The sequence below is a fragment of the Budorcas taxicolor genome, chromosome 1, assembly GCF_023091745.1.
Source record: "Budorcas taxicolor isolate Tak-1 chromosome 1, Takin1.1, whole genome shotgun sequence".
Lineage (NCBI taxonomy): Eukaryota > Metazoa > Chordata > Mammalia > Artiodactyla > Bovidae > Budorcas > Budorcas taxicolor.
In genome coordinates this window covers 190,351,386-190,378,106 of record NC_068910.1, presented here as the reverse complement: position 1 = coordinate 190,378,106, position 26,721 = coordinate 190,351,386, and the positions used below count along the sequence as shown (strand labels likewise).

At 38.2% G+C, this 26,721-nt stretch overlaps 1 protein-coding gene across 1 annotated transcript in view; it reads left to right on the top strand.

Moving 5' to 3' along the window:
- The first annotated feature begins 1,988 nt into the window (after window positions 1-1,988).
- PLS1 (plastin 1) overlaps window positions 1,989-26,721 on the top strand; it is a 56,188-nt gene continuing 31,455 nt past the window's right edge. The window contains exons 1-7 of the mRNA XM_052642412.1: window positions 1,989-2,058; window positions 8,319-8,482; window positions 10,952-11,081; window positions 15,997-16,129; window positions 17,571-17,652; window positions 26,186-26,351; window positions 26,433-26,575. Coding sequence (XP_052498372.1) covers window positions 1,989-2,058; window positions 8,319-8,482; window positions 10,952-11,081; window positions 15,997-16,129; window positions 17,571-17,652; window positions 26,186-26,351; window positions 26,433-26,575 — 888 coding nt within the window. The remainder of the gene's footprint in view (window positions 2,059-8,318; window positions 8,483-10,951; window positions 11,082-15,996; window positions 16,130-17,570; window positions 17,653-26,185; window positions 26,352-26,432; window positions 26,576-26,721) is intronic.

Sequence of the window (26,721 nt, the reverse complement as noted above, 5' to 3'; positions counted from 1 at the left end):
TGGCTAAAGAAGACGTGCGTACACATACACACACACAATGGAATACTGCTCAGCTGTAACAGAGAATGAAGTTTTGCCATATGCAGCAACCTGGATGGACTTGGAGGGCATTATGCTAAGTGAAACAAATCAGAGAAAGACAAATACTGAATGATATCACATACATGTGGGATCTAAAAAATACAATAAACTAGTGAATATAACAACAAAAAAGAAATGGACTCCCAGATTTAGAGAACAAACCAGTGGTTACCAGTGGGGAAAGAGAAGGGCAAGGGGCAACACGGGGATAGGAGATTAAAAGGTATAAACTATTAGGAATAGAGTAAGCGACAAGGATTTATTGTTCAGCACAGGGAATATAGCCCATATTTTATAATAACTGTAATGGAGTATAACCTTTAAAAATTGTGAATCACTATATTGTATACCAACTGTACTTTAACAACAATAAAAAAATGTCTTTTGAAAGAACAACAAAAGTCCTAAACAACTTGGTTTACAGATCATGAATGACAAATACACTGTACTCTTTAGAAGGATTCACATAATTTAATATGATGTTTAAGTAATCAGTGAACATTTTAATTCAATTATTTCAAAAAATTATATGTTTCCCCCCAAATTAGAGATGTTCAGGGATGATGTTGAACCTCTTATATAAATATGTGCGTAAAATTTTTTTTCTACTTAGCTTCAGTACTTATTTAGTTCATTTTCACTTTCTGAAATACACATTAATTAGGTGTGTATAAGAGGTATACATAATTTGTATTCACCTTTAGCTTTATACTGAATAGTCAAACCACAAAGTCACTTTAAAAATAGAAATTGCCTTGTTACATATCAGGAGTATTAAAAATGTAAGTAATTCTTGGGAATTCTCTGGCAGTCCAGTTAGGACTTGGCGCTTTCACTGCTGTGGCCTGAGTTCAGTCCCTGGTTGGGGAAATAAGATCACTGCAAGCTATGAGGTGTGGCCCCCCCAAAAAAGTCAATAATTCCTCCTTGAGATATTTATTTGTAGCAATAAACATGGATATGTACAGATATTTATCTATAAGGCTGTTCATTGTAGTATTCATTTACAATGTAAAATTGGAAGCAATGCAAACACTGTGAAACAAGGGATTTACTAATAAAGTTATTATGTGGCCACTAAATATTATGTTGATACATATAATATATTAGCACAAAAAATTATACTCACATTTTCACACCCCAGTAAAGGTACAGGTGCATTTGGAAAGCAGACCAGAAAGATGTAGATGACAAAAAGTACTAGCTGATATTTCTGGAGAGTAGGATTGTGGATAAGTTACATTTCTGATTGGGGCATTTGTTACCAATTATTTTCTACAATGACTATTGTATGCCTGCTTTTCTTACAATCCAGTTTTACATCAGTTTTCTCTTTTTTGGTTTTAGTTTGTTTCTCCTGCTTGGAATAAGAAAGGCCCCACTAATCTGGGAAAGACCTCGCTCAAGGAAAGGGACAGGAGGTGGCTGTAAAGTTGAACATTTGAGCCACAGGCTCCATCCCAAAATCATTAGCCTCTCACTTACATGATTCACGTCCTAAAATTTTACTTTTCGACCACATCCTGAGTATTTTTAAATGCTATACTTTTCTCAACTTGAAATGCTTATTTTACTGAAACAGTGAGGTCAAATGGAAAGGAAGATTATACAAGCCATCGAGAAATGCCTTTGCTTTGGATAAGCACAGGGTGTGAAAAACCAGTGTTTCTTCCCTTTACTGAATCTCAGTTATTGTCTGGCTGACCTGTTGGGAAAGAGTGTTACCAGGGAATCTATTCCTACTTGTTCCTTGTCAGCCTTACCTCTCAGGTGGTTTCTTCCAGATGCTTTACTGCCTGTGTCCTCTGCTCTTGTTTAGATAAATGTTTCCGAAGGGCTCATGTTCTTTTTTCTCACATTGCTTTTTCCAGATATAAAGACCTGAAGGTAGTCTTTCCTATTCAGAGATGGAGAACAGTACCACCACCATTTCTCGGGAGGAGCTGGAGGAACTACAAGAAGCCTTTAATAAAATAGGTATGCTTGAGAAAAACTAAATACACAGTTACTATTCTGCTGGATACCAGCCTTCAGGAATGGAACAATGCCTTCTATTGCTTCTACTGCCCTCTAACCTCCAGATGTATTCTCTTTTTCTTTTGTGTCCCATCTGGGTTTCACTGGATTCTTTCTTTCTTTCTAAAAGATAAACTAAGACTGGCTTGAATTTCTGGGAGAACTGGACTTTGAATTCTTTGATCATTTCTTTGTAGAGAATAGTCCAGGTTAATGAATGACAGTGTAACTGAATATGCTTAATGTGATCTCCTCATTATAGAAAAAAATATGGAAACACTTCCTTGTGTGTAAACTGAACTCTGGCCTCCGTGTGTTTGTCATGAACAATAACAAGTTCTGACTTCATGCAGAGTATTTTAAAAGCTCGATATGATTTTTAAAGACCATATGTCTTATTTTCCTCCTCGCTTGTGCATAATTTTTTTTAAAGTATTGTTTTTAAAGTCGGCATGCCTTATACCTCTTTCACTTTTATTTATTTATTTATTCTTCTTTCACTTTAAAAGCCATCCAGTGTTTTGTCTCTATGTCATTTTGACAGCTTGGTCTTTTTCTTCCAAAAAACTCCCCCATCCTCTGATGGATCATGATTCTCCTGCATTTTGCTCGTAGGAAACCAAGACAGTGTTGATACCATCTTTTGCTCTAGTCTGCAAGTGGTGAAAGATGAACACAGTAAATAATAGACATAGAAACAGTGACACCCCCAATGTTGTTCCTGCCTCAGTGGGCTCCTGCCTTGGTGCGTTAGAGCACTCCAGGAAAAACAGAGTCAGACCAGGGAGGATGGGGTGGTCACAGTTGGTCTTGGGCCTCGATTTCTCTTAAACTTAGTGAATAATGTCTAAAATTAATGTAGATGAAATGTAGTGCAGAAGTTTTAGAAACTAAGATAAAGAAAGGAAGATTTAACTTAAAAACAAACAAATAAAAAAACCAAGGCGCTCTCTCTCAAAAAAAAAAAAAAAAAAGCAAAAGTAATGCTTTCAGGAAGCTTATGACTTACAAAACATTGCTATGAAATAAAGTGAATTCTACCCATCTCAGGGCCTTTCCACTTCTCCTTGCTTAGCTGTTTTGAGAGTAACTCAGACCTTGAGAATACAATCCACATGGTGGCCGCCTTTGGCTCATAATGAATTCTTTAACCTTGGTCTTTTCTTTATTTTAATGGGCTTCCCTGGTGGCTCAGACAGTAATGTGTCTGCCTGCAATGTGGAAGACCTAGGTTCAATCCCTGGGTCGGGAATATCCCCTGGAGAAAGAAACGGCAACCCACTCCAGTATTCTTGCCTGGAAAGTTCCATGGACTGAGGAGCCTGGTAGGCTACAGTCCATGCGGTCGCAAAGAGTCAGACACAACTGAGTGACTTCACTTTCACTTTCTTTATTTTGTTGGTGCTAGAGCACTGCATGACTATGATGTGATTTCTAAAACATTATTGTTAAAAATACATTTTTGGCTTCTCTGGTGGAGCAGTAGTTAGGAATCCGCCAGGCAATGTAAGAGACACGGGTTTGATCCCTGATCCAGGAAGATTACATATACTGCGGAGCAGCTAAGCCCGTGTACCACACGGGCTGTTGAGCCCGTGCTCTAGAGCCTGAGAGCTACAACTACTGAGCCCATGTGCCACAAGTACTGAAGCCCATGCAGCCTGGAGCCCGTTCTCTGCAATTAGAGTGTAGATCCCGCTTACTGCAACTAGAGAAAAAGTCCCAGCAGCAATGAAGACCCATCACAACCAAAAATAAAAGAAATCAGTAAAATTAAAAAAAATTTTATGAAACATTGTATGCAGCGCACAGAGTCATTTCAAGAAAAAAAACTGGGAGCAATGTTGGAATATTCTGCTAATTTGGAGCACTGAAAGAAAGGAAGTAGTGAAAACGTAGCTCCAGAACTTCCCTGGTGGTCCAGTGGTTAGGACTCTGTGCTTCCACTACAGGGGGCCTAGGTTCCATCCTTGGTCAGGGAACTAAGATCCTGCATGGTTTATACCACAGCCAAAAAACAAAACAAACCCTGCCCCTCCACATATCTCCTAGTTAGGTTGTTTCTGTTATTTTCTTGGAGAAAGCAATGGCATCCCACTCCAGTACTCTTGCCTGGAAAATCCCATGGATGGAGGAGCCAGTAGGGTGCAGTCCATGGGGTCGCTAAGAGTCAGACACGACTGAGCGACTTCCCTTTCACTTTTCACTTTCATGCACTGGAGAAGGAAATGGCAACCCACTCCAATGTTCTTGCCTGGAGAATCCCAGGGACTGTGGAGCCTGATGGGCTGCTGTCTATGGGGTCGCACAGAGTTGGACACGACTGAAGTGACTTAGCAGCAGCAGCAGCAGGAGCAGTTTGGCAGCTTGAATAAAAATGCTACCTTGGTCCCAGTAAAATAAATTAGTAGTCTGTTTGCTTTCACACACCAGCTTTAATCTTTATAACTCATGGATGTATAATCTTGCAATATTTATTTAATGGTATTTTGGATAAATCATTGATGAAACAATTCTGACAGCAAGGCAATTTGTTCTGTGTGAGGGAAATTCTAGCACTAGCAGAATATATACTTCCTTACTTTATTTACAAGATAAATTGCTACTCATGAACTCTGTAACTCTCTGCTAATTTGTCCCAAACAGCTTTTCTCAGAGACAAAGAAACATGCCCATCTAACCTTGCTAGATGGATATTTTTTGGGTCTCCAGGGAAAAGTGAGAAGTTAAAATATTTGTCCTGTTTTTCTGCAATTGTGGTAAAATACACATAACATAAAATTTACTATTTTAACTATGTTTTCAAATGTACAGTTTGTTGACTAACAAAAATTGCACAATGTAAAAGTTGTAAGTTAAGTTTTACTTGGGGAAAAATGAGGATTGCAGCCTGAGAGGCAGCACCACAGATGGCTCTGAGAAACTGCTCCAGAGAGGCAGTGGGGAAGGTCAATATATGTGATTTTGATGAAGGGAGAGTTCCTTTAATCAAGCACTTATTTTTACAAAAGATTTTCTGCTAGTCACGAGAAGCTGATGTTACCTTGAAAGAATTTAGTGCTTTTCTAAATATGAAGAGGTGCAAGGATTGGGCTTATAAAATCAGTTTCTGAAAATATCTAACTGTTAGGGAGACCTGTGCCACAAGTTTCCCTGGAGCAGCCGCTAAGCTGCTAAGTCGCTTCAGTCGTGTCCGACTCTGTACGACCCCATAGACGGCAGCCCACCAGGCTCCCCTGTCTCTGGGACTCTCCAGGCAAGAACACTGGAGTGGGTTGTCATTTCCTTCTCCAATTCCCTGGAACAGAGAGTGCCTCATTTCTGCTCTCCACCCTGAACTCCCTTCAGGGTGTGTGGAGACAGGATTCACTCCCCTGTTTAGGCAGATGGCAAATGACCTTGGCAAGCACCAATGTAGTAGACAAGTTTATTGGCATTAAGTATATTCACCTTGTTATTCAACCTTCACCACCATCTATTTCTAGAACCTTTTCATTTTCCCAAACTGAAACTGTACTGTTAAAGACTAACTCCTCAACAACCCACCTTCCTCCAACCCCTGTCCTCTGGGGCTACCGCCATTCTACTTTCTGTCTGTATGAATTTGGTTACACTAGGTAACGTATGTAAGTGGAATCATATAATATGTGTTTTTCTGTGACTGGCTTATTTCATGTAGCGTGATGTCTTCAAGGTTCATCTCTGTTGTAGTATGTGTCAGGATTGCCTTACTTTTAAGACTGAATAACATTTCATTGTTTCTACTAAATTTTGTTTATCCATTCATCTGTTGACGGGCTTCTGAGTTGTTTCTACCTTTTGGCTATTGTGAGTATTGTTGCCATGAACATGGGTATTTCAAATATCTGCTCAAGTCTCTCTCCTCAGTTATTTTTGGCATATACTCAGAAGTGAAATGGCTAAATCATTTACTTTTGTTTAATTTTTTGAGGAACTACCAAATAGTTTTCAATCGTGGTTGTACCATTTTTCATTCCTACTGGCAATGCACAAGGGTTTCAATTTCTTCAAATTATGCCAATGATTATTACTTTCTGTTTTTGTTTGTTTTTACAATAGCTAGTCTCATGAATATAAAATATCTCATTATGGTTTGATTTGCATTTCCCTAATGATTAGTGATGTTGAGCATCTTTTCATGTGCTTATTGGCTGTTTGTACCTCATCTTTGGAGAAATGTCTATTCACGTCCTTTGCCCATTTTAAAATCAGGTTGTTCGTTTTTTGTTGCAGATTTGTAGGAAAGTCTTGTTTCTTTTTAAACTGTGATTTTATGGCTATTTAACCTAAGCCTTGATTACCTCATCTCTAGAATTAGAATATTATTATTAACTACCTCAAAGTTGTATGGATTTCATTAGACAAGTTCTTTTTTAAGAAAAAGATTATTCTTTGTTTTTGGTTGTGCTGTGTCTTTGTTGCTGCACGAGCTCTTCTCTAGTTGTGGCAACTGGGGGCTACTCTCTAGTCGCAGTGGCCTCTCTTGTTGCAGAGCATGGGCTCTAGAGCATAGGCTCAGAAGTTGTGCACAGGTTTAGTTGCTTTGCAGCATGTGGGATCTTCCCGGATCAGGGATTGAACCTGTGTCTCCTGCATTGGCAGGTGGATTCTTTACCACTGAACCACCAGGGAAGCCCTCAAGTTCTTAACAAATCACTTGACCCAGAATATGTGCTCATTAAGTGGTGCCTATTATTTCTTGTTACATCATACCCAAACCACAGAGGTTGTAGGGAAGGAGCTGGCATTTAAGCACACAGATATGTCCATCTTCAGAGCCCAACTCTTAATGTTAGTTTAGTGTGATGGTTAGCACATAACTTTTTCATGATCCTGTTTAAATACTCCTCACCACAGTGCTGTTAGACAGTGAGTCTGCCTCATCTATTTATTAATTTCAGAATTATAGGAAGCAATTCTGAACTGGTGATGTACTAAGTAATGAGATTTTACTCTAAATTCAAAGAAAGCAATTATTGCAATATCATGCAATTTAGCTTCCTTTGGAGATCACAGCACTGTTTTGGTTCTTGGTAGATTCTAGTTTAGAAAATTTCCACCATTCTGAACAGTATTAATTCTAAAACTTGTGTTTGAGAGTTTAAAAGAAGTTTCTGTCTTATCATTCATTCAGTTAATAGTGATGACAGCTCTTTTACTGAGAGGAAAAAGAGACATAGGAAGCAAAGTAACTACTACCAGATGAGTGAAGAGAGCCAATACAAGGTGGATCCAGGCAACTAACCAATCAGTCCTAAGCCCTGTTGCCAACTCTGGCCACAAGTGTTTAATGTTGTCTTTCTTCTGTGTCAAGAATTGATAATCCAGTCTCTCGGGAAAACCCAGGGAAGGTTATATCAGTGATAACATGAAAACGCCCAGAAACCTATTTCCATAAATCCAAATGTAGGTGTGAAATTATTTCTTGAACACTTAATCTTAAAATGACATCAAACATGATTCAGCTTACATAATGGTATCATAAATACATAATGAAGAAGCAATGAATTATTGACAAGTGAAACAGAACTGCCACCAAGTGAAATGTAGAACAGAAGTGCCTCATGTGTATTTTACATGATGCACGAATTTTGCATGGAAGGAGGGGCCAGCAGATCCGTTTGGTAAGTTCCAGGAAGAAGTCAAAGTCTGGGTGGGGATTCCTCTATGACTGTTGCTGCTGTGTTTCCCTTAGATATCTGAGACCTCCCTATGCTTAATTCTTTGTAACTTAGTCATGTGCCAACCTTGAGTTTTTCATCTGTCAGTGCAGTGTTCTTATTACATACTTAAAATATATATGCTAGCCCTGTCTATGGGTGGGGGGTAAAGTTCATCAAGAATCTGCCCACAATGCGGGAGACTCGAGTTCGATCCCTGGGTTGAGAATATCCCCTGGAAGAGAATGGCTACCCACTCCAGTAATCTTGCCTGGGAAATCCCATGGACAGAGGAGACTGGCAGGCTACAGTCCATGGGTTCGCAAAAGTCGTTCACTTTCAAAGTTCATGAAATATGAGTTTTTTGATAAAGTATTTAGCTTACCTTGTACAATTTAGATGCAGGAGGAAAGGTTACTGCCACTTATGAAACAAACCTGGAAGGTCCTGCCTGCCCATGAATCTCCCAAGCAGCCTTCTGAGTCCACATCTCCAACAAAGTACAAGTGAGATTTGATCATTCATAATTTATCTTTTTAGATATTGACAACAGTGGGTATGTCAGTGACTATGAACTCCAGGACCTGTTTAAGGAAGCAAGCCTTCCTCTGCCTGGCTATAAGGTGCGTGAGATCGTGGAGAAAATTCTAGCAGTTGCTGACAACAGCAAAGATAGCAGAATCAGCTTCGAAGAGTTTGTGTCGGTAAGTAATCTAAATCCTCTCCTTGGCTACTGGTGGGTTTGCTTCGAGCAGAATTTTAGTAATGTCATTACTTTCTTTGGTTAAATCTGGCTTCAGAAACCAGAAAAAAGCACTGCTTTTAAAGGATGATGATGGTAACAATACAGCAATTTCCACAAATAATTCATAAAACAAAGGAAAAGTTATTCTTAAATTGTTGGATTTGAAGTCAGGTTTAGGTAATAATCATTTATCCTGTATTAAAACTATAGTTGAGTTTAAGTGGTTATTGGCTGTCTCTGTAAGCAAAGTATTTTCATATCTTAGTACTTGGTCTTGAGAAGTGAAATATTCTTGTAATTGAAATAGCTAAGATTTGGAAGATATACCTCCTAGAAACTGGTCATTTTCTTGTGATAAGTTATATATGTTCAGTTTCTGTAAATGCCACCCAGTGAATTTTGATACCAGCTATGGGTTCATTATTAAACTACCTGGAGACTCAGGGAACTGAACAAGATACAAAATAATATATGACTCCACCAATAAAAGAAAAATAGAACTGAATATTATGTATTTTAAACCTCTCAGGCTGAGAGAGATGACTAAGTTGCCATCGCCAGCTGGCAGTTGAGCAAGGGCTGTCACTACCTTCTATCAACAGCACCATGACTGTGCTTTTTGTACAAAAATGAATGAAATAGTTTATTCACTAATATAAGTGAACAGATATTTATGAAATAGTAATTGTCTGCTTTTATATTCTTTATTCATTGAGTTCCTTTCATACCAGGAGCTCTGGTATTATGAGTAATGTGATGAATAAAAAGAGATGTAGCCCCAGCTTTCATGAAGTTTGCAGGTGGAGGGGAAGACAGAATCTCACAAATAGGGAAAAGATAACTGATACATGCTCTGACAGAGCGAGACGGGTCACTTGAAGGTTTGTGTAGGAGGACTTGGACTTGGTGGGGAGATTAGAGAATGCAGAGATTCAGTGAAATGGAACTGTCTCCAATGCTGTGAAGACAGAATTGCTGTCTGAAGGAAGATGTTAAACAGATAGAAGGAGTGGGTGGGGAAATTAAGTAACGTGCAGGACGGGCTGAGGTGATGGCATGTGTAGAGCCTCTGGGGCTGTAGGGATAGTAGGTACTCTCAAGCGCTCAGGGAAAAAGGCATCAGTGTGGCTGGAGCTGAGCTGTTGAGGGTTAGGAATGTGTTGAGACAAGTGAGTCAGGATCAGGTAATCAGGTCCTTGCAGAATTTTTTGTTTTTATCTAAGAGCAATAGAGTATGAACTGGCATGATCAGATATGCCTTGTTTAAAACTCACTCTGGCTGTTGCGTGGAGAACTGATTGAATTCAGTCTAGCCAGGCTCCAGAGTGGCCAGTGTCAGGACCTGGCACAGGGCACTTGTTGAAGCCTGTGTAATTTCCTACAGACCCTGACTCCTTGACTTTAACATATACGTTGAAGCTGTTCAGATTGGAAAATATCTTCATTAAGACATTTAAAAATCTTTATCATGTACTTAGTTATTCTTTAGTGGTTAGTACAAGAGATCACAGCAAGTCTAGATGAACAATATCAATGTGTACAATTTGAGCTTAATTATAGGTTGTGGTACAAACATTTTTCCATTTCATGTTATTATAAAATGACATGAAGGTTATCTGCCTACACAAGCAATAAATGCAAGAACAACTGATTCGTATTTATTTTTATGTCATTCCAAATAAATAGCTATCTTTTACACAGCAATGATTTTTTTTTCATTTTTTAAAATTTTACTTTATTTTACTTTACAATACTGTATTGGTTTTGCCATACATCAACATGAATCCACCACGGATGTGCATGAGTTCCCAATCCTGAACCCCCCTCCCACCTCCCTCCCCATACCATCTCTCTGGGTCATCCCAGTGCACCAGCTCCAAGCATCCTGTATCCTGCCTCTGACCTAGACTGGCGATTTGTTTCTTACATGATATTATACATGTTTCAATGCCATTCTCCCAAATCATCCCACCCTCTCCCTCTCCCACAGAATCCACAAGTCTGTTCTATACATCTGTGACTGTTTTGCTGTCTCGCATACAGGGTTATCGTTACCATCTTTCTAAATTCCATATATATGTGTTAGTATACTGTATTGGTGTTTTTCTTTCTGGCTTACTTCACTCTGTATAATCGGCTCCAGTTTCATCCACCTCATTAGAACTGATTCAAATGTATTCTTTTTAATGGCTGAGTAATACTCCATTGTGTATATGTACCACAGCTTTCTTATCCATTCATCTGCTGATGGACATCTAGGTTGTTTCCATGTCCTAGCTATTATAAACAGTGCTGCAATGAACATTGGGGTACACGTGTCTCTTTCAATTCTGGTTTCCTCGATGTGTATGCCCAGCAGTGGGATTGCACAGCAATGATTTTAATGGCTATCTAATTGAGGGTCAATTTTACTTCTCTCTCATTCCAGCTAATGCAAGAGTTAAAAAGCAAAGACATCAGCAAAACGTTCAGAAAAATAATTAACAAGAGGGAAGGGATTACTGCTATTGGAGGAACTTCATCCATTTCCAGTGAGGGCACACAGCATTCTTATTCAGGTAACCAACCACCTGCTCCAAATTTAATCTTTCAGTCATTGGTTCATTCAACAAGTCCTATATTTCACAGGATCTAAGATGCCATTTATTGTAATTTACACCATTGCTTTATATGCCATTGTTTTATAAGCCATTGTTTTATAATGAGACTAAACTATAATGTGCCATTAGATTTGAAATGTATCATAATTTCAGAAGTGTCAGAATTAAAAATCCTGGAATTATTTAAGATAGACAATAGTAAGTGAATGTTTACTGTGTGTTAGGCACAGGGGACAAGAGATTAGAAACAGCAAAATAGGAGTTTGTATTTTCAGCATTGAATGTGTTTAATTATGACCTTGGGATGGATTTTTCATCCTGACTGGTGACATGAGTTTAGTTTAGACCTATAATTTTAGGGATGATGGAGAGGTTTATTGGAAGGACTTTCCGTTTTGGAGGAGCTGAGATTCCCCATTCATATTTTATCAAGCAACCCAGTAACTAGTAGAGCACAGCACCTGGTTTGCTTGATCTGATAGAATCGCTGGACTGTTATCCAGTGGGGGATCCAGAGTCACATGAACTCCTAAGAGGAGACAGCTTGCCCCATGCTAAGGTTGCTTCTCAGGATCAAGATGTCTAAAAACCTTTGGCCAAGTTCTTTTTGTTCATGTTGACATAATTAAAACTATACTCTTGGAATTTTTGATAAAAACTCACTTTAACTTTTTCCTCTTTCTTTCTTTGAGATCTGAATCTGTTAATTCTCCTCTTGATTCTCTTGCTTTCTAAATGGATTTTCCTCTAGTAATAAACACTCACACTTCTACACTGTGTATATTTTCCTAACTTTTTCCTACCTGGGAAGCTCAGTGGTGAAGGCAGTGGTCTATAACGCCTACCTCCTTTTTTTGAAAGGTACTTACTGTTTAGCTCTGTTTCTGCCTGTCCATTCTAATGAAATGGCATCTTCATTTTTTATTAAGGTATAATACGCATTTAGCGAATTGCTGCAATCGTTATGTGTATAGTTCAATGAGTTTTTACATGTGTACATATCTTGTAGCTACATTCATGCAGCTGCCCAGTAGATTAACATATAACATTTTCTTCACCAGGATTATTTCTAGATTATTTAAGTCTAATAATATGTGAATTATTATAATACATAAATATAAAAACTCTATGAAAGTAAATGTGCACCATTTTGAGCATTTCATATTACAAAGACTTTCTTGCTTAAAGGACTTTAAATAAAGTAAAATCAGATTTTTTCCCTTAAATTGAAAGAAAAAGAGAAAGTGAGGAAAGGGAGGAAGAGAAGAAGAAATGAGAGGTTCTGGGCTGGTAGAGCTACATGAAAGACAGGAGTAATTTTTCCATTGATTTAAAACATTTCTTTTTGATTTTGTTGGTTCTAGCAGTCATTACTGATTATAAAGGTAACCCAAATGAATGAACCTGTAACCAGTTCATAGATATGGTCATTTAATAATTTTTAAATCCAATTATTTAAGATTTAAAAAATTCACCAATTTCTTCCACTCTCCATCACCCCTTGCTTCTTGTAACCACCAGTCTGCTCTCTGTATTTATGAGCTTCAGTTCTGTTTACCAGAGTCTACATTACAAAAATGAGATCATATGTAATATATACATATAAGTATATATATAAAAAACATATATGTATATATAGCATACATATATAAAACATATACATATATATGTATGCAAAGCATATGTATATATAAAGCATTAACATTTCCTTCACCCTGAGTGGCTCCCTCATGCCTGTAGCCATAACTGTCCACTTTTCTGATATCTATCACCATAGATTTTTTTTTTTACTTGTTTATTGAGGTATAAGATGTGCAGAGTAAAGTACATACAGTGCCCTATTGTTAAGTATATGTCTTGAATTTTTTTTACATATGAATACACCCACATAGGGCTTCCCTGGTGGCTCAGAGTTTAAAGCGTTTGCCTGCAAGGCGGGAGACCCGGGTTCAACCCCTGGGTCAGGAAGATCCCCTGGAGAAGGAAATGGCACCCCACTCCAGTATTCTTGCCTGGAAAATCCCATGGACAGAGGAGCCTGGTAGGTTACAGTCCATGGGGTCACAAAGAGTCGGACACGACTGAGCGACTTCACTTCACACCCACATAACCATTATTTAGAACCCAACACAGAACATTTAGGGGCTTCCCACGTGCACTAACGGTAAAGAACTTGCCAGCCGAAGCAGGAGACATAAGAGACTTGGATTCAATCCCTGGGTAAGGAAGATCCCCTGCAGGAGGTCAGGGCAACCCACTCCAGTGTTCTTGCCTGGAGAATCCCATGGACAGAGGAGCCTGGTGGGCCATAGTCCATAGAGTTGCAGAGTCAGACACAACCGAAGTGACTTTTCACACATGCACAGAATATTTAACTGCTTTTAAGAAAAGAACAACTTTATTGACACATAATTGAAGTACCATGAATCTTTGTAGTTTTTAGTATATTCACAGAGTTGTAGTATATCAGCACCAAGTAATTTTAGGACACTTTCATTACCCCAAAGGGAAACCCCATGCTCGTTAGCAGTCACTACCCATTTCCCCCTTCCCCCAGCCTTGGGCCACCATTAATCTACTTTTTATTTCCATAGATTTGCCTATTCTGGAAATTTCATAGAAATGGAATTATACAGTTATGACTTTTCACTTGACAGGCTTCTTCCCTAGCAGAATATTTTTGAAGATCATTCATGTTGTGACATGTATTGTACATCATGCTTTTTTATGGCTGAATCATTTCTGTTCTGTTGCTAATATCATGTTTTGTTTATCCTTTCACCTGCTGATAGACATTTAAGTTGTTTCCACTTTTTGGCTATCATGAATAATACTGTGTGAACACTTCTGTCCACATTTTTTGTGTGGGCATATGCTTTGAATTCTCTAAGGTATATACCCAGGAGTGGTCATTTGTTAACTCTATATTTAACATTTTAAAGAACTACCAAACTCTTTTCCAAAGTGGCCACACCATTTACATTCCCATAAGCAATGTAGGAAAGTTCCAATTTCTTGCCATTCTCAATGACATTTGTTATTGTCGATTTTGTTTATTACAACCATCCAGGCATTGTGAAGTGATATCTTATTCCTGGTTCCTATCAGTTCAGCTCAGTTCAGTTGCTCAGTCCTGTCCAGCTCTTTGTGACCCCATGGACTGCAGCACGCCAGGCCTCCCTATCCATCTCCAACTCCCGGAGTTTACTCAAATTCATGTCCATTGAGTCAGTGATGCCTTCCAACCATCTCATCCCCAGTCATCCCCTTCTCCCGCCTTCAATCTTTCCCAGCATCAAGGTCTTTTCTAATGAGTCAGTTCTTCGCATCAGGTGGCCAAAATATTAGAGTTTCAGCTTTAGCATCAGTCCTTCCAATGAATATTTAGGACTGATTTCCTTTATGATGTACTGGTTGGATCTCCTTGCAGTCCAAGGGACTCTCAAGAGTCTTCTCCAACACCACAGTTCAAAAGCATCAATTCTTTGGTGCTCAGCTTTCTTCACAGTCCAACTCTCACATCCATACATGACCACTGGAAAAACCATATCCTTGACTAGACGGACCTTTGTTGGCTTTTCAATATGCTGTCTAAGTTGGTCATAACTTTCCTTTCAAGGAGTAAGTGTCTTTTAATTTCATGGCTGCAGTCACCATCTGCAGTGATTTTGGAGCCCCCCAAAATAAAGTCTGACACTGTTTCCACTGTTTGCCCATCTATTTTCCATGAAGTAATGGGACCAGATGCCATGATCTTAGTTTTCTGAATGTTGAGCTTTAAGCCAACTTTTTCACTCTCCTCTTTCACTTTCATCAAGAGGCTTTTTAGTTCCTCTTCACTTTCTACCATAGGGTGGTGTCATCTGCATATCCGAGGTTATTGATAGTTCTCCCAGCAATCTTGATTCCAGCTTGTTCTTATCTATAAATCCACTGATTCTAAGTCCCTAAGGAGGTATGTATAGTGAGGCAAGAAGATAAGAGGCAGATAATGATCTGTCCAAAAGTAAATATTTATGTCTTTATTGGTTGTTTGTGATAGATTAAATTTTGAGAGTACCTGCCAAATATGCCTTTAGGAAAATTACCTAGTTCTAGGAATTAGGACAATAAAGAAGTCCAGCTACCCTGTGATGGAAATGGGAATTATTTTCTTTCAGATTTTGTTAAATCGTTTTTATGCTTACAGAATAATAATAAAGTAGTAGAACAATTTTCCTTTAAGTTCCTTCCCACTTTCTTCACTGCATAGCCCACCAGTATTTTTCTGCCTAAAGATAAATATTCCCATGCTAGAAGCCACAGCTTGAGAAGTTGCGGATGAAGATGGCTGATAGTCATACTGGTATTTAGATGTGTCAGTTTCCTTATAATAGAAATTCCACAGAAATGGAGCTATTTTATTCTTTCAAATAGCTCAATTAAAATTAGTATTTCTGTTGTAAGTTGCAAATCACAACTTTATGAAAAATATTTTTGTGGGGGAGGTGAAATTGATTGATGTGGTTGTTTGTTTCTTACATTTTCCCCTTGGTGTGTGTGTGTGTGTGTTTGTGTGTGCGCACGTGCATGCGTGTGCATGAATTGACCTCTGATGTTTGGTTCCTGATCCATTAATTCTCAGAAGAAATATATGTGAAAAGTTTTAGAATCAAACCGAATATTTATTGTGCTCATTTAAGCTATATGCCTTCCTCGTCCCTAATATATTGATGAAAAAGTGGAATGAATTCCTCTTTCTCCTTAAACCTAAGCCCTCTTAAACCCTTTAGTGTTTCGGTAGAGTTTTTAAAATTGGCATTTATTATTTTTGAACAGAAATTTTAAAGTATATTTTTATAGTGCAGTAGCAACTAAGATTTTCTGTTTTCAGAGGAAGAAAAAGTGGCTTTTGTTAACTGGATAAACAAAGCCCTGGAGAATGACCCTGACTGTAAGCATCTCATACCGATGAACCCCAATGATGACAGTCTTTTCAAATCACTTGCTGATGGCATCCTTCTTTGGTGAGTTGAGCGCTGGGTTAAGGGAGCTGTGTTCTTATTGTCTCCACTGAAGAGCAGTCAATGAAAACTACAGTTCAGTCCACTGTTTTTTGAAATTAGTAAACAAGTAGTACACAGTTCTTGAAGTTTTTATATTGCATAGAAAATTAAGTACAATATGTTTTCCAAGATTTTCCTTCAAATGCATTCTCTTATTTGGTATCTTTTTCATTTATTTTCTTAATTATGCCAGGAAACCTTTACCTCTCCAATGCATTTAATACTGTTCAAAGGGTTTCTTTTTCCTTTTTTTTGGCTGCATGTGGCACGTGGGATCTTAGTTCCCTGACCAGAGACCAGGCCACAGCAGTGAAAGCTCTGAGTTCAAACCACTGGACTGCCAGGAAATTCCTTGGAATTTTTTTTTTTCTTCACTTATCAATAAGGGAGTGTTGATCATTGACTAGGACTGAAACATGAGGAACTATAATAGAAATATATACCTCATTTGTGCTTAAATCAGATTAATATTTTAATTCAATATTGTATTCATGGCTCTTTGCAATCTGTTTCTGCTTGCTAGACTGTAAACTCTCTAAAGCCATTATCTTTGCCCTTGGTTGTGTGTACTGAAGTCCCAGCATACTTCTTTGTGAAAACTAGATGTCTTTTATTTTTTAAGTTTATAAAAATACAGAAAACATTCAAAGAAGAAAATAACCACCATGAATATTAACAGCCATAAAAAGCTATTGTTGATATTTTGGCACCTTTCCTCAGTCTTTTTTCTGTGTGTTTACCTAAAAAGAAAAAACTACCCGCAATTACGGGATATTAATTTTCAAGACATTCAGTTCAGTTCAGTCACTCAGTCGTGTCCGACTCTGTGTGACCCCATGAATTGTATCTTATTCCACCTACAATTCAGATCTGTTCCTCTAACCTTCAGAGTAAATTCCTATTATGAATTGAATGGGTGTTTTCTTATCTGTGTTTCATAATATAAAATGTATTCTAAAACACAGAAGTAAAATTTATGTTAGTTTCTTTTAAAATGTGTGAATTATTGAAATTTTTGGTCAAGTCTCTGCTCTTTATTTTTCTGCAACAACAGTAATTTTAACACTGTTGATACCACTTTATGAAATTTGACTTCTTGAGGATTTTTTGTTTTATACTTCAGGCTGCTGAATGTCAATGATCATTAAATGAAATAAAGGCAAGATTCACATAAAGATAATGCAAGACTTTGAAAAAATTAGAAAGAAATGCTAAGATTACTATTAAAGTGAATGATGAATTTGATTTAAATTAGGGAATATTTCTTAGATTTTTAAAATTAAATCCCTGTATATTTTAAAGAAATGGACATTACTTTTCAGAATTTAACTTCATTGTTTACTTATAAAAATAAAAACATTTCTGAGTGTCTTAAACTGATTTATTCCCATTTTCTCTTTAGCAAAATGATCAACTTATCTGAACCAGATACAATTGATGAAAGAGCCATTAATAAGAAAAAGCTCACCCCCTTCACTATTTCTGTAAGTATTTGTCCTTTGCTGGTAATCATCTTACTATAAGGATCGTGGATCCCTTATGAATTGATCTTTAGGTCCAGGCAAAACCATTCATTTAACGTATTTTTGGTTTTCTATAAAAGCAAGATTTTTACTAAGTAAAAATTCAGCTGAATTTTTTTAATGAAGAAATTAAGATTTAGACTATGTTGGATGAAATTTCTTAAGAAAATAGTATTCAGATTAAGTTATTCTAATTATTGTTATTTTTATTAATGAATATTTGCTTGATCCTAGTGTTCTTGTTGGTTGAGATAAAACTACTCCATAGTTTGACCACATCTTTTACCATTGGACAAAATTTTCACTATTTTTTTGTACCAAACTGTTTTGTAGTCAGCTTCTCCATTCAGATCTTGTTAAAATTCAGGAATTTATAATCACCACAGTTTTCCCCTTAAAATCTCTGGCTCAATAGGAGAATATTATATTAAGTACACTTTAGGTATCAGACACTGTCCTAAACACACCGCATGAATTACCCTGTCACTTCTCCCAGCAGCTTTAAAATAAAGTAGATACTCTGATTTTACAGATGAGGAAACCGAGGCACTGGGAGGTTACACACTGGATGAGCCATGATCCTAGTAGTCTAGCTCCAGAGCCCATCCTTTAAGGAATTTTGTTTATATGTATTTAATTTTTTTTTTTTTTTGGCTGCATGTGTGGGATCTCAGTTCCCAGACCAGGGATTGGAACCCATTTCCCCTGAGTGGAAGTGCAGAGTCTTAACCTCTGGACTGCCAGGGAAGTCCCTGTATCCATCCTTTAAATCATCATGCTATACTGCCCCTCTCCTGAGGTGGTAGTAATAAGCAACTAGTTAATGTGCAAATCACAGCTGTGGCTATTAAGAGTGAGCTACTGCTAAGCGGTTTCCTCCATTTCTGTTGGCAGGGTATAATTCTTGATTTTGCTGAGGTTATTAAGTCTCTTCTATAAGGAAGCCACATCCTTTAGAGCAGTGGTACTTGGTTAGTCTCAGGCGAAGGGTTCCTCCCATTTCCTGTGATCCTGAAGAAGTATATAATTGGCTGTTGACTAACATGGCTTTCTTGACCCTCACTTTCCAGTAATGTTGCATGTTCCTAGCAGAAACTGCTATTCTTAAAGAAGCTCCTTTCAGATTGTAATGGCCAGAAGTTTATTTTCTTTCCCATCTTGTGTCAGATGTGAAAGAAATACCTATCATCTAATACCTATCATTGTTGAAAATACTCATATTTATCTTTTTAGAATATGTGTCACACAATTTTTTATGTTCCTGAATCTGAAATGCAACATCTCTTACTACTGTATAAATTAATTTTTAATTAGTTTATTAAAAATTTAAATACTGCTTCTAATTCTTACATGTCATGCATTTGGAGAAAATAAAGAAAAAATTTTCTACAACTATTTTGCAATAACTATAGGATGTGTCTGAGGGGCTGTTTTATATTTCTGTTTTTAAAGGTAACATTCTTCCACCAATATGAATAGGGTTAATAGTCTAGGTCTCTAGCATGTTTGAAAAAGAGTACTAATGTAGAATGAGAAAAGACAGTCCTCTGCGAAGAGGCAAAGTGTTATTGTGATTATTGAATCAGTTTTGTTTACTCAGTAATTTTAGAGCTCTGGGAATAGATCTGCCAGAAAGCTACCAGTTTCCCATGAAACTTTATCTCGAAGAAGCCTAATACATTTGTAAAAGGTTGTGATAGTATAGTTTTTCACCTCACGATGATAGGTTTATGAAGTATCAAGATGTATGAAAGAAGAGAAATATAAAAGGATGAAAATGACATACAGTGACTGTGAAAGCAAGGGAAAGGGACAGACCAAGTAGCTAATAGCAGGATTCATTTATGATCTTGGAGACTTATCTCTCTTCCTACCCAATGTGTTACAGACCTGCATTCTTTGGATTGTTTATCGTTATTGGAAAAAATATGTGAAAATCTGAAAAATAGATGTCAATGATTTAAGGACCTAAAAGTCAGGAAATTAATGCAAGATTAGGTACAGGAGATTGAATCTGTTCCTTATAAATGCAAAAAATCCATTGTAATTGATATACTCACATATATACAAAGTTTATACTCTACCCTCACATATGTATGGGCTACTCTGGTGGCTCAGAGGGTAAAACGTCTGCCTGCAATTCAGGAGACCTGGGTTCATGTGCAAACACATGTATTAGTCTTCATTTCAATTATAGTTTAAGTAGGGAAAACATAAATCTCATTTGTATGTTGCAAATGGAGTAAAAGTGATGGTATGTAAAATAAGAATGAAATCTGAGTAACAAATAATGCCTTTGTCCTTACTGACCCAAGAAATGTATAACAGAGCCCTCTAAAAAATGATTAACAAAAGTGGACTTATCTGGAATTGAAGCCTTATTGGAAATGAAAATTTGCAAGGTGGAATGAATGAAAAGAGAGAAAAGTTGCAGTCCCTATTTGAGACTGTTAAAACTGCCATGCTTGCTTGGGTCTTTTGTTAATATCTCTGTATGGTAAGATACCCTATTTTACAGGTTAAGACACTGAAACACAAGGAGGAACAAGCACTTCTCTAATGTCTCAGTTGTTGGAGCTTCCCCAGTGTCCTTGTCTATCCCCACCAACACAGGTCTTCAGGAAGAAAGGCTGAGCATGATGGGCAGTTGTCCATGACAGAACCTGGAGAACAACCTCGGTGTGGGGTTCTCCTGTTACTTCTTATTCTTCAGAATTGACTCTAGACAATAGCAGTCATTCTAGTCCCTCATCACCAGTAGGGCAGTATTGTTCAGTTCAGTCAGTCAGTTCAGCTGCTCTGCTGCTGCTAAGTCACTTCAATCGTGTCTGACTCTGTGCAGCCCCATAGACGACAGCCCATCAGACTCCCCCGTTCCTGGGAGTCTCCAGTTAAGAACACTGAAGTGGGTTGCTATTTTCTTCTCCAGTGCATGAAAGGTGAAAGTGAAGTCGCTCAGTCATGTCCAACTCTGCAACCCCGTGGACTGCAGCACACCAGGCTTCCCTGTCCATCACCAACTTCTGGAGCTTACTCAAACTTATGTCCATCAAGTTGGTGATGCCATCCAACCATCTCATACTCTGTTGTCCCCTTCTCCTCCTGCCTTCCATCTTTCCCAACATCAGGGTCTTTTTCCAGTGAGTTAGTTCTTTGCATCAGGTAGCCAAAGTATTGGAGTTTCAGCTTCAGCATCAGTCCTTCCAATGAAGATTCAGGACTGATTTCCTTTAGGATTGAGTGGTTGGATCTCCTTGCAGTCCAAGGGACTCTTAAGAGTCTTCTCCAACATCACACTTCAAAAGCATCAATTTTTCGGCACTCAGCTTTCTTTATGGTCCAACTCTCACATCCATACGTGACTACTGGAGAAACCATAGCTTTGACTATATGGACCTTTGTTGGTACTGTGTTTACCAATTAGAAACTACCATTTATTTGAGGAAGCACATTGTCACTCCTTATTTTCAATCCATTTTTTTGCCAATTACTTGTATGTCATTTGCAATACTTGTAAAACCAACATCTCTGAGTAAAATTAACATCAAAAGCTGGTTCTCCACATGTCGCCAACATAACCTGTAGATATGACAAAGCTGAGTTTCACTGCTTACAGCAGTAAGAGAAAACACCACCTGCAAACCTGTGGCAGTGTCTTTAGGCTGAGGTTGGAACTGGAGATTTGGCATTGTGATTGAAGCTGGGTCTTTCACGGTGGGCAAGGGAAAGAGAGGGGATGGATGACTAGGTAAGGATCACGACACGGCAGTCAGGACTGGTGGAGATTGCAAGGGACAGATTTGGAGGTGAGGGAGTCAAAGAATCTTTAGAGTGCTGCTGCTGCTGCTAAGTCGCCTCAGTCGTGTCCAACTCTGTGCAACCCCACAGGCAGCAGCCCACCAGGCTCCCCCGTCCCTGGGATTCTCCAGGCAAGAGCACTGGAGTGGGTTGCCATTTACTGTCTATTGACGTTTTCCACTGAAGATCTTCCAAGTAGTGCCTGCAATGAACAAACAAATACTCTGCTGCCTTCTCCTAGAAGAGTAAAATCATGCCAGTAAGATAGACAAATAAGCGCAAAATCATGTTAAGATGTGGCTTTCTTATCGCTGTCCAGGCTGAGAGAAGCAATGGAAGATTTTGGTTCTCACTAGTTGTTACAGTCAGTTTAGTGAAATTACATATCTTTTGGCTATAGTACCATGATGTCAATGTAAGGTGTCACTGTAAGATTAACACTATTCCTGGAATCATTTTCAGTATGGTTCCTTCCCCAACATTCAGGGGAATCACAACTGGAGCAAACATACTTTATGTTCTTGGAAAAGAATACAGAAAAATATTACTGGTCTAGCGTGAATTGGTGGAGAAAGCAATGGCATCCCACTCCAGTACTCTGGCCTGGAAAATCCCATGGACGGAGGAGTCTGGAAGGCTGCAGTCCATGGGGTTGCTGAGGGTCGGACACGACTGAGCAACTTCACTTTCACTTCTCACTTTCTTGCATTGGAGAAGGAAATGGCAACCCACTCCAGTGTTCTTGCCTGGAGAATCCCAGGGACGGGGGAGCCTGGTGGGCTGTCATCTATGGGGTCTCACAGAGTCGGACACGACTGAAGTGGCTTAGCAGCAGCAGCAGCAGCAGCAGCAGCGTGAATTGATAGAGGCTGTCTCTTTGAAAGTTAAGTTGATTTGATTTAAGATCATTAAACAAATGAAAGTAACCTTTTGAATAGAAAATATTTCAAAATTACCAATAATATTGTCATATTTATCATGTTTATTTAGGTTGTAAATGTATTGAATCCTCTGGTTCCGCCTCCTTTTGGGAGAACTGAATTTTAAATGAACATTGCTTAATTCCACTACAAAATAATTTAATTGCAAATGCTTACTTTAATTACCCTTGACTGAACCCCAAGAGACACAGCCATTTACTTGGAGCCGAGCAAGATAAATTGCTTCAGCATACTGCAAGAGGAAGCCACTGAAATAATTACTCCGCTTTATAAGCCTTTGTATAGCTTCTGGCTAATAAACATAAAAATTTAAACAAACACGGAAGCAGGGGCCCCACCCTAACACAGACTATAGAAATATAAGAGGAAAAGACAATCTCTATTTTCTCCCAAAAGAAAATCAAACACAACTAACAATAAATCCCCTAGCTCTTAAAGTTATTGCTTCTTAACTTCGGTGAATTTAAAGTCTGACTGTATTGACTATTTGTTGCCATTAAATGGCCACAAAAACAGTGCCTAGTAGCAAATGGTGTCTTTCCAAAGGGTGAAAAAGTGATTGGGAAAAAAGTCATCGCTATATACTATGCATGTGTTATTTCTAGGGAAGAAATTTGCAAAGGGAATAAAAAAAGTAGCTAAAGCCAAGGTAACTCTGAATTTTTCTAAGTCATTGTCTTTTCCAATTTGCTGCCATGTGTTGTCCCAAACTATTTTTTTTTGTTGTTGTTTGGTGGTTCTTTTTCTGTACATTTGTGTTTCTGGTCACTGGTACAGCATTGATCAGTGAAGTTGCTCAGTCGTGTCTGACTCTTTGCAATCCCATGGATTTAATTATCCAGGCTCCTCCATCCATGGAATTTTCCAGGCAAGAGTACTGGAGTGGGTTGCCATTTCCTTCCCAACCCGAGGATCAAACCCAGGTCTCCTGCATTGCAGGCAGACGCTTTACCGTCTGATCTATCAGGGAAGCTGGATAGATGACAACTAAAGGAAAAATTAATATTAATTAAACATTGTTTTCAATTAAGCTTTTAGATTAAAATTAATGGCATATTTAGATAAAGAAAACTTTGAGTTACTTGCCCCTACCTCTGCCATTTTATTCCCTTCTGTCACACTGAGTGGATCTTAGCTCCCCAACGAGAAATCACACCTGCCTCCCTATATTGGAAGCATGAGTTTTAATCTCTAGACCACCAAGAAAGTCCCTCTTAACCTAGCCTTTACCATGATGGTTGTGGAATTGTTACTTCAACTCTAGCACTTCTCCACATGCCCTAGTCATTTATTATTTGGCATTCTTCTGTAACCCAGAGACCTCTTTTTTCTCTCTCCTTTCTCCTTTTCTATCATTGAAATGGACTTAGGAATTCCTATTTTTTCCAGTAGCTTAGTTCATTAGTGTTCTTGATTATTTTGGTACTTAAATTGTTCCAGATTTGGCAATAGAGAGCACCTTCAAGGTGTTTCTTTTCCCTTTTTTTCATTGTTGTAAATTACACATAAAATTTACCATTTTAGTCATTTTTGAGTGTATAGATCTGTGGCATTAAATTCATTCACATTGCTATGCATTCATCAATAGCATTCTTCTCCAGGGCCCTTCCCATCTTCCTAAAGTATAACTCTATACCCATTATATAATAATTCCCCATTCTCCACTCCCCATCCCCTGGCTATCACCATTCCACTTTCTGTCTCCATGAATTTGGCTACTCCAGGTACCTCATATTGGAATCAGACGATAGTTATTTTTGTGTGTGTGACCAGCTTATTTCACTTAGCATAATGTCTTCAATGGAGAAGGAAATAGTAACCCACTCCAGTGTTCTTGCCTGGAGAATTCCATGGGCAGAGGAGCCTGGTGGGCTACAGTCCATAGGATCACAAAGAGTCAGAAATGATTGAGCAACTTTCACTGTAATGCCTTCAAGGTTCACCCATTTCATAGCATAAGTCAGTATTCTCTTCATTTCTAAAGCTGAATAACATTCTGTTGTATGTCTACACTATATTTTACTTGTCTGTTTAAGATGATGGACACTTGGATTGTTTCTACCTTTTGACTTTTGTGAATAATGGTGCTATGAACGTGGGTATACAAATAGTCCAAGTCCTAGCTCGCAGTTTTTTGAGTATATACCTAGAAGTGGATTTGCCGAATTACATGGTCCCACCATGCTTTTCTGACTCTTTGTGACCCCAAGGACTGTAGCCTGCCAGACTTCTCTCTGTCCATGGAATTCTCCAGGCAAGAATACTGGAGTGGTTTGCCATTCCCATATCCATGGTATCTTCCTGACCCCAGGATCAAACTCAGATTTCGTGTATTGCAGGCAGATTCTTTACCATCTGAGCCACTAGGGAAGTCCCAAGATGACATGGTAATTCTATGTTTAATTTTTTGAAGAATAGCCATGCAGTTTTCCATAGAAATTCCACCATTCTATATTCTCACTAGGAATGCACTAGGGCTCAAATTTATTCACATCCTCTCTAGCACTTGTTATTTTGTTTGTTTTTTAATCACAGACATCCTGATGGATATAAAATGGTATCTCATTGTGGGTTTCATTGACATTTCCCTAGTGATTTCTCCTGTTGATCATCTTTTCAGGTGCTTACTATCCATTTGATGTCTTCTTCACAGAAATTCATGTCCTTTGCCCATATTTTAATCAGGTTGTTTGGTTTTTTGTTGTTGGGTTGTAGGTGTTCTTCCTCTGTTGATATAATCAGAGCTCATACTCTTAATAATAATAATAGATATGTAATAATAATATGTAAATATATGTAATAATGATATGTAATAATAAACATTATATCAATATGTTATAAAATATATTATTAGTTAATAATAAATATGTAACTGTATAATATGTCAGGGAATGGTAAAGAGTAAAATAAAGAATAATGAGTGCCAGCAAAGAGTGTGGTGATGTGATGATGCTTGTTATTTCATGTAGAATAATCAGAGAAAGCCATTTGTTGCATTTCAGCAGTCTTAAAGGAATTGTGGATATTTGAAGAAACTGTGTTCCAGGCACAGGGGAAAACAAGTTCAAAGGCCTTTTAGAGCTGGAACAGAGTGAGTGACAGGACACAGTGGGACATAGAGAACATTTGACGGGTTTTAAAGCCAGGGAACATGGTCAGGTTCTTATTTTCCCAAGATCACAGGGTACTTAAAGTACCTAAGTATAGGTGGATTGTAGAAAGTAAGTCTGAGCATGAGTGTTAGGAAAGAATTAAGAAACTTGAAGAAAGACCGTTCCAGGGGTTTTTAGAAGGTGAAATTACACAGCAATTGCTCACAGGCTATAGGAGGCAAGAAGAGCAAGGATTCTGCTCAGTCTGCCTTCTTAGGAAGAAAGAAGGCAGGAATGAAGGTTGGGCCTATGGACCACAACAGAAAATAAAGGAAAACCTAGTTTTAACAGAGGATTAGAGGGAGACTAAGGAAGTATGGCCAGAAAATTGCTTCCGTTTTGGACACATTGACTTGGAGGTACTTGTGAAACATCCAGGTGGACATAGCCAAGTGTGTATATTGGTGTAGAGCTTACACTGGAGGCTGGGCAGAAATGTGGCCTGGAGATAGGTTTCTGAAAGTCATTGGCATATAGAGGTGATATAAGTACTAATTATGTTTAAAAATCTTAAGTTTTAGCACCGATTGTTTACCTCCACAACTTGTTGACAAGAGTTTAGAAAGTACTTTCTCAAATACATTTTTCTTTGTGGCCATTTAGGAAAATTTAAACCTAGCCCTGAATTCTGCCTCAGCCATTGGCTGTACTGTAGTCAACATTGGGGCACAGGATCTCACAGAAGGAAAACCTCACTTGGTCTTGGGGCTTCTCTGGCAGATCATCAAAGTTGGTCTTTTTGCTGATATTGAGATTTCCAGGAATGAAGGTGAGGTCATCAAAAATATTTGCTTCTCATTGACATATATTTACTGTGGGAAAAATTTATACTCCGTTGTTTTCCTCTCAGCTCTGATTGCATTGCTAAAGGAAGGTGAGGATCTAGAAGAGCTAATGAGGCTGTCTCCAGAGGAATTACTGCTGCAGTGGGTGAACTACCATCTGACCAATGCAGGTTGGCCTACCATCAGCAACTTCAGCCACGACATTAAGGTTCATATTTTAATGCTCAGATTTGTGACATTAAAAAACGAATGTCAAAACACATGTCAGATTTGCTTTGAATGTCAAGTGGGATGTAGAAGTAAATTAGAACTGAAGTTTCATTCTCAAGGACACAGTATAGAAAATGAACTTTT